The 12,621-nt window shown below is 55.5% G+C and overlaps 1 protein-coding gene across 2 annotated transcripts in view; it reads right to left on the bottom strand.

The window, feature by feature from the left end:
• Positions 1-2,069: 2,069 nt before the first annotated feature.
• Positions 2,070-12,621, bottom strand: part of LOC121443551 (multiple epidermal growth factor-like domains protein 6) — a 99,896-nt gene continuing 89,344 nt past the window's right edge. For both annotated transcript variants that reach the window (XM_041645329.1, XM_041645330.1), the window contains 11 exons: positions 11,685-11,813; positions 11,261-11,389; positions 11,034-11,165; positions 10,651-10,779; positions 10,115-10,243; positions 9,005-9,133; positions 8,666-8,794; positions 8,166-8,294; positions 7,947-8,075; positions 7,200-7,328; positions 2,070-5,244 (listed from right to left, as the gene is read on the bottom strand). In XM_041645329.1, the coding sequence (XP_041501263.1) occupies positions 5,177-5,244; positions 7,200-7,328; positions 7,947-8,075; positions 8,166-8,294; positions 8,666-8,794; positions 9,005-9,133; positions 10,115-10,243; positions 10,651-10,779; positions 11,034-11,165; positions 11,261-11,389; positions 11,685-11,813 (1,361 nt within the window). In that variant the 3' untranslated portion in view covers positions 2,070-5,176. The remainder of the gene's footprint in view (positions 5,245-7,199; positions 7,329-7,946; positions 8,076-8,165; positions 8,295-8,665; positions 8,795-9,004; positions 9,134-10,114; positions 10,244-10,650; positions 10,780-11,033; positions 11,166-11,260; positions 11,390-11,684; positions 11,814-12,621) is intronic.

Raw genomic sequence — 12,621 nt, 5'->3', positions numbered from 1 at the left:
AGTCCCTGCAGAGGCCTCCCTCTCGGGGTCCTACAGGCCCAAAAGGCAGCCTCCGTGCTGACTAGGGCCGGGCTAGTTCTCTCCAACAGCCCCCTCAGCCTGGTCCTGAAGCCCCATGGTTTTCTCTGCTTGGCTGGTGCTAGATTGGGGGTGGAACACCCAGCTTGCAGTGTAGCAATGTGCCCCATTCTGCTGTGCTCAGCCTTGCTACAGAAGCGACCGATACAGGTGACTCTTCACTAGGTTCAAAAGCACAAATAGCAATGCCCTCCCATCCTAGGCCTGTCTAGACAGGCTAGGGCCAGCTGCACCCTATGGCTTCTATGACAGGGCCAAGTCTGGGCTCAGCCTGACACCAGTCCTCACCAGGGTGAACACTCACCCATGTTTGGCTGCTTTGGACGGAGGGCCAGGTCAGAGTTCAGGGAGTAGGCATGGCCTGGGTGGACTGTCTGAGGTAGGGCCTAGTACCTCCTTCTGCCTGAAAGAGGTAAACATCTCCATCTTCCTCACCCTAACGCTCCCCTTTCTCGGAGCTGCCGGGGTGTGAAGAGGCAGCAATCTGGGGGCCATGGAGTGGTGTGCACGTGCAGTTTCTGTGTGTGCACTGATGTGTGCCTGTGGTAGAAGTGCCTTGATGTAAACCCACTGATCCTCTGAAGAGCGTGACAAGGAGGAGCGGACCGGTTCACCACCAAGCACGCTCGGTCGCTAGAATGAGGTGGAACCGGAAGGCTGTGAAGCTTTGACTCGGGACACCTGGGACAGGTGACCCCACAGTCCTGACTCATTTGCAAGGGATGAAAGCCAAGGAACAAGGATACTGCAGTGCCCGGGGGAGGATGGACATCACGCACCGACAGAGGTCATTTGGTACAGGACCAGGTCAGGAAACCTCCCCCACTGACAGAAGCGTAGGGTTCTCAGTGAGGGTTGGGGGTTCTAAGCCAGCCCCGCTCCCCAGCTGCAGAAGGCCCATCCTTTGTTGGCACATTTCTGTGCCCCCCTCCAATAACAGGGATCATGCGGGGTACCCTGCTCACCCCCTCAGCTGGGGAGACTCAGTCCGCCCCTCCTGCCCACCTGGACTGCAGAGAGAGACCTTCCTGTCACAGATGAAAGGCCCTCTGCCCACTGTTGGGATCATGGGCTTGCCGGAGGACATCAAGGCTTCTAATACCCTACCCACCTCCAGGGAGGTCTGTGGTCTGGTTGGGGCTACGTGGGACCAGAGCCTCAGGTGCCTGGTGCCCTGACCCACCTGCAACGGCGTTGCCAGTCATGGTTCAGCGGCTGTTGATCTGTGGGGCATTGGGAGCCCTGGTTCTTCTCAGCCAACCTCTGTGCCTTCCTCCATATGAGCAGAGTAGACCAGGCTAGGCCTGGTGGGTGTGCACACCTTAGCTTGAGTCAGAGCTATCTGAGGCATAGGGATGGTTCGAGTGCCGTGGACCAGTTCCAGAGACAATCCAGGCCTCTGGCCTCTCCTCCAGGGAGCGTGAGAAAAATGAGTCCAGCTTCGATACCATGTGCACTCAACTGCACCTTCACCCGGCCTTGGGATTGCTATTTCCCTCTGCTCACCAAGCTCATTTCCAGTCCTTCCAGAACATCCCTGACTCTGCCAGGCTGCTTTGCTCCCAACGCCAGGTGGTGGTGGTTTTTCTCTCAGCCCCCTGGTGGCCATAAGAAGCACTAACATGGGGACTGTACTTGGGAGGGACCCAAGCTCTCCTGCTTCTCCCAAGACTCTAGCTTTGCCCCCAAGAAAGCGAAGCCACGGTTAGGACTGCCATTCTGGTGAGAATGGTCCTCCCATGTCCTTAGCCAGTCATTGTGTCTGGACAACCAATTCCTTGTCCTCATCCCTGCTTGCTGGATGATACCAGACGTCACCCGTCCCTGAACCTCTGACTGAACAGGCTAAGGCAAATCTGATTCTGTTCAGAGATTGTCCCTTCCATCACATCACAACAAACACACTGTCTCCTATTTCCCTTTTTCTGAATTCTACTTATTAAGAAAGTATTTTTATTTGATGTGAATGAGCGTTTTGCTTTCATGCCTGGAGCCCCATGTGGTGAAGCCAAAAGAGGGTGCAAGCATCTCTGGAGCTAGAGCTGTGGAGAGCTGTGACCCACTGCGTAAGCGCTGGGAACTGACAGGACCTCTGCAGGGGCAGCAATGCTGTTAGTGGCCAAGCCATCTATTCTGTACCCTACATTCTACCATGTGGGTCCCAGGCTCCAACTCAAATCTTCAGGCTTGGGTCAGGCACCCACTGAACAATCTCGCCAACCACAAGTTCCTTTAATCTCTACTTATGCCAATCCTGGCACTTTTCTTTCCCCCAAAATGTATCTGCATTCCCGTTGTAAAGGTGCTAGCTCATGGTTGCCCGTCACACTCTCGATAAAATCTCCACGCAGTCTATAGCCGCGTCTCCCTTAAAAACATCAGTCTAGTCAGGCATGGCATGCATGCCTGTAATCCCAGCACCTGGGAAGCAGAGACAGGAGGACCTCTAAGTCCAAGTCAGCCTGGTCTACATGGCAAACTCCAGACTAGCCAGGGCTACATGCTAAAGCCTGTCTCAACCAACCAACCAACCGATAGTCTGATGGGCATATTACTCTTCAAAGGAAAGCATTTTGGTTTTCTTACATGTAACTGGATTGTAGAGCATCTGCCTTGTGTATGAAGGGCTTGAGTTGGTCCCAGTACCTCCCCCACGCACACACCCACAGCCCTGTCTGATGAATACAAAGATTGCCTATAAATACAGATGTGTATCTGTAAAACATAAATATCAGAGGCACATATATAACATGTTAAAGCTTGTGCAGATTTGATCATCGCTGTTCAGTCTGCCTAACCTACAGGTTTCTATAGAGTGTTACACTCTGTTGCATTTCTCTCTACCTGTGACAGCCACCATGTTCTGCGGATTTCTGAGCATTTGCTGTGTGTGTGTGTATGTATGTACATACATGTACATACATGTGCATGCATATGCATAGACAGCCACAATGCTTTGCAACATCACAACAGTAAAACTCCTTCCCCAGGGGCTGAAGAGATGGCTCAGTGGTTAAGAGCAATATTGCTTATAGAACCTGCATGCAATTCTTAGTACCCACGTCAAGCAGGCCATGTCCTATAACTCCATCTCCCCAGGATCTGTTGCCTCTGGCCTCCACAGGCAGCCCCACTCACAGGCACATACGTGTACTAAAGATAAACCTTTTGAACATGTTTTTAAAACCTCCTTCTGCTCTTCTTGCTATGGTTGTGTTTCTACCTTCCAGCTGTGTCTTACAAGCTAGATGCCTTTCTTTAATTCTTTTAAAATTACATTTATTTGTCAGAAGGTAGGCATGTGGAGGTCAGAGGACAACCTGCAGAAGTCACCAATCCCCTTCCACCATGTGGAAAGCAGGCTCAGGCTGTCAGGCTTGGCAGCTGGTGCCTTTCCCCCTGGTCCCCCTTGCCAGCTGAGATCATAGGACTTTTAGTGCAGTCTGGATCTATGTCTGCTTAGGTCCTGTTAGCCTGCCCTTTCCCTTCCCTAGTTCTTCCTGTCCCTGGACCACTCCATCACCCTCCTGTGCTGGCTGCAGCTGCTTCCTCCTGGCCTGTTACTCACGGGACCAGTGATGCCCGGTCTCTAACTTCTCTCACACCTCCTCCATGGTGAACCAGTCTGTGGTTGACCTGCACCCGGGTTACAAGGCCAACTTCAGTTCTCTTCGTGATGGCACTGTAGGAACTGTGTTGCGTGGTCTCCCACGGCTCCCTCCAGAGCTCCTCCCAGGTTATTTCCAAATTAGAATCATGGGTGAACCTGTGGGCGTGGCGATAGTTTAGCTGGATATAAAATCGAGCTAATTTTTCAATACCAATGACAGGACATCACCATTTCCTGGTCGCCCGTCTTCCCCCTGTAGACTTTCTGTCCACCTGATTCTGAACCCTTTTTCACTCTGGGCACTTTACAATTCCCCCTTCATTCCCACACTGCCTGCAAGCTATTCTCCACTCAGTATCCTGGTCCATTCTTCCTCTAAGTCTGTGTGCAGCGGCCTACGGGTGTGGCTCCCGCTGCTGCCCATCCCACTGGAGCCCACGTGGTGCCCTGAGGTTTTGGCTGCCTCAACTTCTGTGGGAGAGAGGAAGGAGGCAGCCACTATCCAGATCCAAACAAGAGACTACTCCAGGTGGGAGGTGGGGGCAGAGTCTCGGATCCAAGTCCAGCGCTCCCTCAATTTTTGCTGTCCTTGGAGTCCCCCCCCCCAACAGCTCTGCTCTGGGCTACACCTGTGGCCTCAGCCTCAATCCATGGGGAGCCCTGGCTCCTGCGATGCTGCCTGTCCCTCACCCTGCTGGGTGGGCTGTTTGGGTTAAGCATGGATCCCCTTCCGCACCAGCCCTGCCCTGCCCTCTCTGAGACGTCCTTCCTACAGGGAGACTTTCTAGCTCTCTGGAGGTGTCTTAGGCACCAGTGTGTTCTCCTTGGCCATTAGGGAGGGGCACAGAACCCACCCGGGCCTCCTGGCTGGGGAGGCTCCCATGCGAGAGCCCTCAAGCCAGCTGCTCTTGGGAGGACCCACACCGAGTCTATGAAAAGCATAAAAACCCAGGCCACGAAGACACCAGTGTGCCTTTAACTCTCAGGACTTTACAAAACTGGAGATCCTATGGCCCAGCGGCCTGAGTCCAAGCTTCCGGGATGGGGTAGCTTCCAGCTGACCCAGGGCCGCGGTGGCAAGTGGAATTGCCCATAAATACCTTTACATAAATACGGGCCGGACGGCGTTTCCAGGTAAACAGTTGGCTGGCTGCAGCGGTCTGCGGCCTTAGCACCAGAAGGACCTGTCAGGCAGGTGGGGCCTCGCCTACTCCTGCCTTGGTCCCAACCCAGGTCCCTAAAGAGAGCCAGGATTCCTCAGCACAGCCCACATGGTGCCCGTGTACATGGAGGCCTGAGGCCTGGTCCTCTTCCCTGGGCTCCTTGTGTTCACCACAGCCATCTTCCCCTGGCCACAAGGCCTTGGTAGGTAGCTGTGTGACCATCCACAGAGATCCATTGCTTTCCGGAGGAGGTGTGGATCCACACACGTCCTCCCAGTCCCTTGGGCTGGAACATGGTAGTGGTCCTCTGTGGGACTTCCATGAGCTAATGCTTCATGGCCCTGCTGCTGGGTCGCTGGGGTGCCGGTCTGCCGGAGGATGGCTGTGTGGCCACTGGAGACACAGGAAGAAAAGAGGGTCAGCAACAAGGTGCGGTGGGAATCCCCAAGACGGCCAATTCCAGGATGAAGGTGGTGACCTTCTTCCCTCTATAGCCAAGTCCGGTAAAGGCAACAGTCCATCCCCGCCGCCCCCCCCCCCCCCCCCCCGCGGTCCAGTCCCATCTCCAAGGTTCAGGTTCTGAAGGCACAGGGAAGCAAAGATGTTCATCATTGTGTGGGCCTAACCAGAGCCGTGTCCATATGAACTCTGGGCTCCCAGGGAGCTGGGCCATAGACAGCTCATGTTGTCCACTCGGGTAGACACCAGTAATGGGCCAGTAAGGCATTAATCGCCCATGCCCACAAGGACCTCACACAGCCACCATCATAACCTCCTCCATACCACACACACGTAAGCACTGGGGGAGGGGGTCTGCTCAGCTCCCACTCTGTCAATTCCAAGAAGGGTGGGAGACAGGGCTTTGAGGCTGGGTGGGAAAAGCTTCACCCAAGGTTAAGCCAAGCTTACCCCAGGGAAAAAGAACTATCCCAGGACTCCCAGGGGCCAACAATGCTCTCTCTCCCCACAGCCCCATCCTCAGAGATCTGCTAAATGGCAAGGCCCTTAGGTGTAGTACCAGATTTGACCACTGGGTGCCACTGTGGATAGCATTATGTACTCAAGCACTGGTCAGCAAATTGCAACCTAATCCGGAACCTGATCCTACCCGTGAGCTCCAGGCATGGCTCTTAATAGTTTGAGGCCATGACCACCTTGGAGAGGCTAAAAATGATTCAGGCGGTATCCCGTCTGCACTGAACGTCTTCAGACTGAGGACTCCTTGGTCTGGGCCCTCCTCTCTTTCATGTCCTACCCTCAGAGTGCGACTGCTGGCCTATCACCTCCCTCTATAGAGATCCGTCCCAGCACCCTCCGCAGACTGGGCCTGGGGAGCCAACAAGAGATGCCATGTGGGCTGTGGCTATTCACGGCGGTGCAGCACAGCCAGCTCTACCTAGTATATGGGAGGTGCAGACCCAGAGACTCGGGGACTTGGGGAATCAAAAAGACTCCATGTGGCAAACACAGGCACAGTATACAATAAAGCATGTGTACACATGCGTGTCTGGTGCACACACGTGCACTGGAACATACATGCCTGGCTCAGGTATGCACCATAACACATGCACTTGAATTCCACAGAGTATATATGCATGCATGCCTGGTGCATGAGCATCACAGGAGCAAGCATAGGCACATGATGCACAAAGATGTGGGCACACATGTACACCTGAAGCCATGTACACACAGAGCACTCACAGCTGGGAAACACATACCTAGATCATACTTAGACCCGCAGAGTGTATACATGGAACACATACATACCCTGAAACTGCATACCTACAGCCCATGCATACTCTCATAGAGCATGTACCTTGAGCACACACACCATGAAGATGCATACCCGGGACACACATATATCAGTAAGACATGTCTGGAGTACACACACACCTGGAGCACACACACACCTAGAGGGCACATGCCTGAAACATGTACACACACATAGTGCATGCACATACAGGCTTGTGTCGCTGCTCTGGTGTACTGGCACATGTACACGTGCACTATCTCACAACACGCTGGTGTACACACATGTATTGATTAACATGCATACAGTGCTGCTCACAGATGCGCGGGCACACAGCACCCACACGTCCTGAATCACCCAGCCCTGCCTGCATAGGGATCTGTGAGATCCCGCGGAATCTGCAGGTCACTCGAAGGAAAAGGCTGGTGCTCCAGGCTGACAGCGCGTCCCATTATTGCCCTCGGGAACCCGCTTGAGGCCTACTCATGAACCACTGGCTGTGTGCGTTCCGTGGGCGCCAGGAAGGGATGGCTCCGTTTCTCACTTGGTGGTGGCATTAGGACAAGGGGTGGGTTCCTGGCCTGGGAACCTGACTCACCTTCCCGGCAAGTGGGCCCTGTGTAGCCGTCCACACAATGGCACCGCCCACTGATGGGGTCGCAGTCAGCCCCACCCCTACAGTCACAGTGCAGGGCACAGCCAGGCCCAAAGCGGCCCTTTCTGCAATCTGTAGGGGCAGGAGGTAGGAGAGAAGGGCATAAATCTCCGTTCCATCTGCCTGGACCATGGGTAGACAGCCCAGGGAGCATGAGGCCCATGGAGGAAGGAGACAAAACCATGGGCCTCAGTTTCCTCTGAAAAGGATAACAGTTCCTATGCACTTGTTGAAAAGTCTGTGCTGTAACCGTGGGCTCCTACATGGAGAAACACCAACCACAAGCCCCGGGCACACATTCCTGCCTGGTGCCTGGGCTAGTGAGGCAGTACAGAGCAGCCACATGAATCCAAAAGTCATAAACTCAGCTTTGCCCCCCAGTAGAACAGCCCCCATCCTTAGGCAGTCTGGCCTGAAGGGGTCATGGACATATTTCCACCTGATTGAGGCCTTTCTCATGACAGCCAGATAGAGCCAGAGACTCTAGACTACCACAGAGCAGGGCCTAACCTCGGCAGCTACAGAGGGTGTCTGTGCTTGGTTTATCATATTCTGGCCACTGTCAATGGCCCCCAGAGGGTGCAGGCTGGAGAAGAGATCACAGGAAGGCACAGTGCTCAGGCTGAGGCCTGGCATGCAGGTACCCAGCCCACATGATTGGTCCCACCCTGAGCAGGACCCTCCACTCACCCAGGTCACATGTGGCTCCTGTACGCCCCAGTGGGCAAAGGCAGAGGCCGCTGGCGGGATCACAGGGCACCCCTTTCTGGCAATCACACTGCTGCTGGCAGCCGTCTCCAAAAAAGCCTGGCTGGCACCCTGGTGGGGGCAACAGGCTCTGTGTTCCCATCCCCAAATCAAACAAGACGAGGAAAGGGTAAAGGGGTTGGGTGGGGGCCTGACACTCACCCTTCTCGCAGAACTGGCCGTGGAAGCCAGCGGGGCAGAGGCATTGGCCGCTGACAGGGTCGCAGGAGGCTCCCTGTTGACACTCACAGACTCCCTGGCAACCAGATCCGTAGAAGCCAGGGGGGCAGGCTGAAGGAGGACCCTGGTTAGAGTGAGTCGAGGGCAGGAGGCAACAGAAACCCCCAGTTTTCCCAGAATGAGCAAAGGACCGAACCCAGGAACTGAGAGAGGCCCTTCCCTGAATGTCCTAATCTCCCTCCTTCCCAGCTCCCACCATAAGCCAGCATCCCAGCCAGACTCACATGAGAGGCATAAGGAGCTGGCCTGGGAGCCCACCTTCCACCTATCCTGTGTGACCCTGAGCAGGCACCTCCAGCCCAGAGCCTGATCGGGCTCATCCCATCTCTCCCCATGGACAGGGACTGAGAAAGTGGCCATTGCTCTCAGAACCAGGACCAGCCTGGATGGTGTGTCCAAGGTAAGGGGACAGCCCCACTCACAGTGCTCACAAGCTGGACCATAGAAGCCAGGACCACAGCGGCAGGCCCCCGTGGTGGGCTCACAGGTGCCGTTGTTCTGACAGGAGCACTTGAGGAGGCAGGCGGCACCATAGTACCCAACAGGGCAGGCTGTGCAGGGATGGGATACAGGTTTCTTAAGTGCACCTGACTCTGTGCCCCTACACAGCCGCCCGGGCCCTGGGCTCTGCATCCTTCTCTGTGCCCCTACACAGCTGCCCGGGCCCTGAGCTCTGTATCCTTCTTGGGGTCCAGAGCAAGACCCTCCCTGCTCGATAGATACGTGTGGATGTTTTGGTCCAGCCGCTCTCAGAAACTCACCCTGCTCGCAGTGTGGCCCCATCCAGCCCAGCGGGCAGGAACAGCTGCCATTAGTAGCATGACACAGGCCGCCATTCCTGCAGGCACACTTGAGTTCACAGCCTTTGCCAAAGCGATTCTGGGGACACCCTAGGGGCAGAAGGCAGGCACAACTGAGAGCTCTAACAAGGACAAGGGGTGGACACGTTCTGGGGATATGCTCCCCACAGACTGGCATTCACTCACAAATGCTTCCTGAGCTGCCTAGGGCTGGCCTGGCCCTCACGGTGTCCACAGCACCAGGACTGAGGGCCACTCTAAGATAAAGGGGACCAGGGTCTTCAGGGGCTGTAAGCACCTGCACAGCTGGCAAGGAGTCAGGAAGGCTTCCTTCCCATCACACGTCCTTAGGACTGAGGCCACAGGTCAGGCATGGCCAGCCATGTGGACTCAGAGGGGGCTTGTTGACCACCTTGTACTGCCTGCCCACGCCACTATCTTTCCTAGGAGTGAACTAGGTAGCATCCTGGCTACAGCCTGGCCTTGGGCTTCTAATCTGACTACACCAGTCCCAGGCAGGAGCAGCAGGCCAAGAACAAAGGTTCAGAGAGTAGCCCCTGGTGAGGACTAAGGGAGGAACTGTGTATGTGGCCCTGGACTGGGTCACTGATATGAGTGTGGACCATGACCACTGTCCCCTGGTTGACCCATTTCTTGCCAGTCTAACTTTGTCCCTGCAGGGGACCCCAGCCTGGGCCTGGCAAAAGGACCAGGAAAACACTCTTCCAAGAAGACATTACCAGGTCACAAAGAGCTACCAGGCTCAGGAGGAGGTTCTGCTGGCCACAGAGACATGAACAGGTCATGGAATGAACCAAGTCTCAAGAGTCCTGTGTGGGTGGGGCCTGAGCTGGCATGAGATGACATGTTTGCTATCAGGGCAGGCATATGGTGAGGACACAGCTTCTCAGGCAGGGCTTCTGGAGAATTCACAGTGGCTGTGAGTGTGACTGTGTCCCTGGGGAACAGGCATACACACTCCTCGTGATGGGCTCACTTCGGCAGCCTGCTCCGTGACTCAGTGATATGTCGGTGAACTGTGCATGTGCCCAGCCCCCGGCAGACACTCACCATGTTCACAGTGGACTCCAGTCTTCCCAGGAGGACAGACACAAGTCCCTGACACAGGATCACAGGCCGCCCCTTGCCCACACGCACACACATGGGTACAGTCGGGGCCGAAGCGACCCTGCGGACAGGCTGTGGAGAGAGCAGGTAAGTGGTTGCTTCCACCTGGGCTCTGTCACAGGCTCCACGAGAAGTTCTGCTGGGAGCTGGGTCCCAGGCCATCCCTACAGAGACACACTGACACAACAATCCCCGCGTGACTCAGGGCAAAGTCCCTTTCCTGGGTGGGATCTTGGCCACAGGGATGTTCTCAGTGCCTGGTATGCCTGGAACAGAGCTGGCCAGAAGATGGGGGCCCTCTGGGATCACTGACGCCCCAGGGCAGCACACCCTCATTGCCACTCTACCTTAGTTCAGTAATGGGGGGCAAGAATCAGGGGTGGGCAGGGCTGTCCTCCTATAGGCCGGCCAGCAGGGCCCTACCCCCTCTTCCAGAACTTCAACAATAAGCCATCCAGCCCTGCAGCCTGGCCACTCACCGAGGCTGCAGTCAGACCCCAGGAATCCAGCAGGGCAGTAGCAAGCTCCCGTGGCCGCATTGCAGGAGCCACCATTGAGACACCTACAAACTTGTTCACAGCCTGGCCCATAGCGCCCAGGTGGGCATCCTGCAGGGAGACAGAGGGTCTGCTACATAAGCTGGGGGCTGGAGTCAAACATGCAGCAGCCCTGAACACTGCACGGCCGCCCTGCGAGCTGCAGCAGCCCTGAACACGGCATGGCCGCCCTGCGAGCTGCAGCAGCCCTGAACACGGCATGGCCGCCCTGCGAGCTGCAGCAGCCCTGAAGACGGCATGGCTGCCCTGCATACCAGAAGAGCAGACAGAACCCCAGCTTCCCTGACGCAATGGGCAGCACTCACGTTGCTGACAATCGGTGCCATGGTAACCAGCAGAGCATATGCAGGCCCCTGAAGCAGGGTGGCAGGTCCAGGTCTCACCAGGACATTGGCATAGGTGCCCACAGTCCTTTCCAAAGGTGCCAGGCTGGCAAGCTGGGTATAAGTTGGGTAGGGTCAGCCCTGGTCTAGCCCTCGGGAATCCCCAAGCTGTCCCACTCTACAGGGTAGATGTTGAGGGGAGCACTTACCCTGCTCACAGCTAGGTCCAGTGAAGCCAGGGGGACAATGGCACTCCCCAGTAACATGGTGGCAGGGGGCACCAGGTGGGCAGCGGCATTGCTGTGCACAGGACTCTCCAAACCAGCCACGTGGGCAGGCTGCGGAAAGGGGAGAATTAGGGAGGCTTTCCTAGAGGTGGGCGGCTGGGAACCCTGAAGCGGCTATGCAGGGCCAGCTCCCCCAAGCCATTTGATCTGTGCTCTCCTGTGTCTAGGTGAGGTGTGCAGGGCCAGCTCCCCGCAGCCATCCGATCTGTGCTCTCCTGTCTAGGTGAGGTGTGCAGGGCCAGCTCCCCCCAGCCATCCGATCTGTGCTCTCCTGTCTAGGTGAGGGGTGCAGGGCCAGCTCCCCCCACCCCAGCCATCCGACCCATGCACTCCTGTCTAGGCTCACCACCCTCGCACTGTGAGCCCCTCCATCCTGGGGGACAGAGGCAGGCCCCGGTGACATGGTGGCAGGTGGCACCTCTCCGGCAGGTACAATGCTCTTCACAGTGAACTCCAAACATGCCCTTGGCACAGGCTGTGGCATGAGAGACAGACAGGAAGATTGGGAATTACAGCCTTGGGGCCTCAGCCCATGGAAGTCGAGGGGAAAAGGGAAGCTGGGTCTAGAAGCCATGAAGAGTTATGGAGGCCCCTGAGGATCCTGACTCGGCCTGTAAGCCTCAGCAGCCCCACGTTTAGGTCTGAGCAAGGGGCTGTCTAGGTTGGCCTGCAGAGAAAGGGAGCCAATGAGTGAAAGACTCAGTAGGTTAAAATGAGGACGAGTCAGCCCAGTATCTACTTGTCCAGACTCTGAGGGGTTCAAAGTCTGGAGGGGGTGAATAGGATCATGGGCATAAAAGCTACAGCCTGGGCAGCATCTTGTAATCATGGAGTCTAGGCTTCAAGTCCAGAGACCAAGTCTTTCTCTCTGAAGCCTTGAGATGAGTACACCCCTGTAGTAATAAGAGTGGTGGGGCTGCATCCCCAGCACCCTGGCTGCCCACATGGCTAGCTTATGCCCCGAAATAACAACACACAAACTGTATTCATTTAAACACTGCTTGGCCCATTTCTATCTAGCCCTTACTGGCTAATTCTGATATCCCGAGTTGAGTAGTGTTTATTCCCTTCTCAGATCTTTGACTGAGTTGAAGATTATATAATTGTAGTTACTCTTTACATTATTTGGACTCCTTGAGATAGAATGTTTAGCAAAGCTTTTGTTCTCAATAGTTTGTTATATTTATTATTTGTTGTTATTGGAGGTAATTGTATTTGGTTTAGTTCTGTCTTATTTAGACAAAAAGGGGAGATGTAGGGATAAGTCCCGCCCCTTAGGGGGC

The sequence above is a fragment of the Microtus oregoni genome, unplaced genomic scaffold (genome assembly GCF_018167655.1).
Source record: "Microtus oregoni isolate MIOR12 unplaced genomic scaffold, Mior012 000109F_ref0000275, whole genome shotgun sequence".
Classification (NCBI taxonomy): Eukaryota; Metazoa; Chordata; class Mammalia; order Rodentia; family Cricetidae; genus Microtus; species Microtus oregoni.
This window is presented reverse-complemented; position numbering and strand designations above follow the sequence as displayed.